A 5,000-nucleotide genomic window follows, 5' to 3' on the forward strand; every position below is an offset into this window, starting at 1 on the left:
ACTAACTAACCCTCACTAACTAACCCTCACTAACTAACCCTCACTAACTAACCCTCACTAACCCTCACTAACTAACACTCACTAACTAACCCTCACTAACTAACTCTCACTCACTAACCCTCACTCACTAACCCTCACTAACTAACACTCACTAACTAACACTCACTAACTAACCCTCACTAACTAACCCTCACTAACTAACTCTCACTCACTAACCCTCACTCACTAACCCTCACTAACTAACCCTCACTAACTAACCCTCACTAACTAACCCTCACTAACTAACCCTCACTAAACCTCACTAACTAACCCTCACTAACTAACCCTCACTAACTAACCCTCACTAACTAACCCTCACTAACTAACCCTCACTAACTAACCCTCACTAACTAACTCTCACTAACTAACCCTCACTAACTAACCCTCACTAACTAACCCTCACTAACTAACCCTCACTAACTAACCCTCACTAACTAACCCTCACTAACTAACCCTCACTAACTAACCCTCACTAACTAACCCTCACTAACTAACCCTCACTAACCATACCTGTCAACATTGGGATTTGAAAATAAGGGATATCCCCCGCATGCCCCCCCCCCCCCCCCCCCACCGTCCACAAACCATTTAGACAAGGGGACACAGTCAATCAACCACCTGCTTCAGTGCAACAAGAATTGGGTTAACTAGTTCCTATGATTAAGTAAGTGGCTACAGGTGATCAGAATCAGATACCTGGTTGAAAGTAAAATACTTTGAACATCCCTGCATATATATACAGTACATGAAAACACAAAAGGGCATATCAATTCAGCACATTTATTTATACATGACTTGACACCATGATGTCAATGGGAAAAGAGCGGCGCAAAGCTACCAGCGATAATTTCAAAACGGAGATAACCGAGGCTGCGTTCGTAAACACGCTCTGGAAATCTGATCACCACTCATGGAATGCCTCTTGTCCAATCAAATTACGTGGTCCCTTTATGACGTTGCACCTAGTGTGCGTTCCGGCGCTCTCAGAGCAAAATTACGAACACAGCCCAAGAAACGGGAGGAAACAAGTCAACTCCGACATGGATATAACGATTGTGCGCATGCGACAACGTCCAACAATTAAGTGTTAAATTTAGTGATGCTCCGATCTGATCGGCGCCGATCGGTATCGGCCGATATGGCCTTGATCGGTTTTGATCGGAGTTCTCAAAACGGCCGATCAAACACGACCGATCAGTTTACAAAATGGCGTCGCCAGACTGGAAATATTACACAGTGTCGGAAAGAGACAACAAATATGCAGTTTGTAATGTCTGCTCAAAAGAAATACCTCGGGGAGGAACGCACGCAAGGTCTTTCAATACCACGAATATCATACGGCATTTGCTGCGTTCGTCGATTCGCTCAGAGAGCGCCGAAGCGCACACTGGGCTCGACGTCATAAAGGGACCGAGTGCTTTGATTGGACGAGAGGCGTTCCACGAGTGCTGGTCAGAGTTCCAGCGCGACTTCACGAGCGTAGTGTAGGTAGTGGTTCGTCGATTCGCTCAGAGAGCGCCGAAGCGCACACTGGGCTCGACGTCATAAAGGGACCGAGTGCTTTGATTGGACGAGAGGCGTTCCACGAGTGCTGGTCAGAGTTCCAGCGCGACTTCACGAGCGTAGTGTAGGTAGTGGTTCGTCGATTCGCTCAGAGAGCGCCGAAGCGCACACTGGGCTCGACGTCATAAAGGGACCGAGTGCTTTGATTGGACGAGAGGCGTTCCACGAGTGCTGGTCAGAGTTCCAGCGCGACTTCACGAGCGTAGTGTAGGTAGTGTTCAGCGACGTCATGTGACCCCGCGAGCAGGAAGTCACTTGGCCCATAGCAACAACTATTAGCACGTGAGTTTTAGGTCTTCCTCTGTGCACCTTGCACAAGTGTAGATAGCGAGCGACTTTTCAGCATAGCAGGACATATTTTAGATGATAAGAGGAACAGGCTGAGTGCCAAAAACGCTGAGATGCTTGTATTTCTCAAGGCTAATCTGCCAGTGATTCTGCTTAATCAGAAGTAAGGTTTGAGTCTGAAATCTCCTTAGGTGCAATGTTTTGTTTTTTTGTTTTATTGATTATTGCTGACTTGCTGTCTTATCTCCTCCTAAATATGACTTGAAACTGACTGACTTGAAACAGTATTTTATATTTGGCTATAGCCTGTTTATGTTGCAGTTTAGTTTGGGTATGTTTATTGTTCCTCAGGAAAGCTACAGTTTAAGCAAGTTCTCTAAGAGCCCCTAGTTCCTCTCATTCGAGTGGAATGTTGCACATTTGATGTGACAGTGTACATTTTATTTATTATGATTTTTATTTTCACATTTTATTTGTTTTTCCTGAAGTAAGCTACAGGTGGTTGTGAATTCAATAAAACAGATGGTCGTCAATTCATGATACTTTCTCATCTCCTAATTTCATTTAAATACGTAATATACAATGTCAATGGTGTTAAGAATAATTAAAAACATAAATAATGCTACACAATAAATAGAATGCTTCAATTGCCATTTTCGACGCTGTGATCGGTGATCGGTGATATCGGATCGGCAGATCACTGATTCCAGTGATCGGTGATCGGCACCAAAAACCCTGATCGGAGCATCTCTAGTTAAATTATATTATATTATAGGTTAAAAAAACGGGAGATTTATGGGAAAATATTTAAACGGGAGCACAGCGGGAAATAAAGGTAAAATACGGGAGAATCCCGGGAAAAACGGGAGGGTTGACAGGTATGTCACTAACTAACCCTCACTAACCCTCACTAACTAACCCTCACTAACTCTCACTAACTAACCCTCACTAACTCTCACTAACCCAGTCTGACCCTGGAGTCTACACGGTCCTCCCTTGTTGTCTATAACAGGTTCTAATTCCGAGAAATAGTCGTCGTTCTCAACGACACTTCATACAAACTCCCCCAGGGTAACATCACTGTGACACATGACTGATTCCTTGGTTCTTTCCTCAGTGTGTAAAGCCCTGGAGGACAGCCTTGTTGGCAGTCTGACTGGATCAAACAGTAAAAGGGACTAACTAATTCCAAGAAATTGTATATTTATAGTATTTATATTTCCTGCCTATGTACTTCATACTTCACTTCATACCAACAGCCTCTAGTAAAAGCCCACACGTCTTTCCCATAAGTAGTTCTGGGTACATCCGTCCCAGAAAGCCCTGGAGGCTAGGGGGAACCACGCCGCGAGCAGCTACGCTAGCTAAACCATGCTAGCCGGCTAGTTCCCCCCCACTGCTAGCCAGCTTCTGCTTTGTGCTAACCCTCTTCAACCAGCCCCAAAAAAACAGATCTGAAACTAGCTTTGATGTCCACTTTAGCTTAATTGCTGCCCGTCTAAGAAATGCCCATGTGTTTTAATACCCATGTGTCCTTGGGCAAGACACTGAACCCCAAATTGCTCCCAGTGAGCGGGCCGGCGCCTTGCATGGCAGCTTGCCGCCATTGGTGTGTGAATGTGTGTGTGAATGTGTGTTGAGAGGCCATTGTAAAGAGCTTTGGATAAAGGCGCTATATAAGTGCAGTCCATATGTGTGTGTGTGTGTGTGTGTGTGTCTCACCTTGTCGTTCCTCTCACACAGGAACTTGAGTCTCTGAGCTCTCTTATGCATGAACACGCCGTCCAGGTGGCCCGTCTCCACGGACCGGATCTCTATGGCCTTCTCTCCCCAGCCCATGATCTGGTTAGAACGGATGTAGGCTGGGGGGGGGGGAGGGGGAGGGGGGGGGGGGGGGGAGGGAGGGATGGGGTGGGAAGGGGGGGGGAGGTAGGGAGGGAGGGGGAGGGGAGGGGGGGGGAGGGAGGGAGGGAGGGGGGGAGGTAGGGAGGGGGGGAGGGAGGGAGGGAGGGGGGGGGAGAGGGAGGGAGGGGAGGGAGGGAGGGAGGGGTGGGAGGGAGGGGAGAGGGAGGGTGGGGAGAGGGAGGGGAGAGGGAGGGTGGGGAGAGGGAGGGAGGGAGGGGGGGAGAGGGAGGGAGGGAGGGGGGGGGAGGGAGGGAGGGAGGGGGAGGGAGGGAGGGGGGGGGAGGGAGGGAGGGAGGGGGAGGGAGGGAGGGAGGGGGAGGGGAGGGAGGGAGGGAGGGGGGGGAGGTAGGGAGGGGGGGAGGGAGGGAGGGAGGGGGGGGAGAGGGAGGGAGGGGGGGGAGAGGGAGGGAGGGAGGGGAGGGAGGGAGGGAGGGAGGGAGGGGAGGGAGGGAGGGAGGGGTGGGAGGGAGGGGAGAGGGAGGGTGGGGAGAGGGAGGGAGAGAGGGGGGAAGGAGGGAGGGAGGGAGGGAGGGAGGGGGGGGAGTAACTCAGTTAACATGTTTTATTCAAATTCATAACGTACAGCATCTGTGTGTGCAGACCATGAATCCTTGTGAGCTGTGTGTGTGTGTGTGTGTGTCTGTCTGTCTGTCTGTCTGTCTGTCTGTCTGTCTGTCTACGCCCTGTGTGTGTGTGTGTGTGTGTGTGTGTGTGTGTGTGTGTGTGTGTCTGTCTGTCTGTCTGTCTGTCTACGCCCTGTGTGTGTGTGTGTGTGTGTGTGTGTGTGTGTGTGTGTGTCTGTCTGTCTGTCTACACCCTGTGTGTGTGTGTGTCTGTCTGTCTGTCTATCTACACCCTGTGTGTGTGTGTGTGTGTGTGTGTGTGTGTGTGTGTGTGTGAGTGTGTGTGCGTGCATGCGTGCGTGCGTGCGTGCGTGAGTGTGCGTGCGTGCGTGCGCGTGTGTGCGTGCGTGCGTGTGTGCGTGTCCTTACCCACTGAGGTGGGCATCTCGCCCCACTGCAGCACCACGTCCTTGGTGATGCGTCCGTAGGTGTTGACGTAGACGCCCTCGTCCTCGTAGCAGACCAGCAGCTCTATACCGTCCGTGTTGGGCAGGATGATGATGGCGTGAGACTGGATGCTGTTGGTGATCTGAGGGGGGGGAGAGAGAGGGAGGGGGGGTAGAGAGAGAGAGAGAGAGAGAG

At 50.4% G+C, this 5,000-nt stretch overlaps 1 protein-coding gene across 1 annotated transcript in view; it reads right to left on the bottom strand.

Moving 5' to 3' along the window:
* The window catches only part of LOC308162925 (mitogen-activated protein kinase kinase kinase kinase 4-like), a gene marked incomplete at its 5' end in the record, with an annotated part of 51,576 nt that overhangs the window by 833 nt on the left and 45,743 nt on the right, over positions 1-5,000 (bottom strand). The window contains 2 exons of the mRNA XM_080537066.1: positions 3,613-3,752; positions 4,788-4,947. Coding sequence (XP_080393192.1) covers positions 3,613-3,752; positions 4,788-4,947 — 300 coding nt within the window. The remainder of the gene's footprint in view (positions 1-3,612; positions 3,753-4,787; positions 4,948-5,000) is intronic.

The sequence above is a fragment of the Nansenia antarctica genome, assembly GCF_963989245.1.
Source record: "Nansenia antarctica genome assembly, chromosome: 7".
NCBI lineage: Eukaryota > Metazoa > Chordata > Actinopteri > Argentiniformes > Microstomatidae > Nansenia > Nansenia antarctica.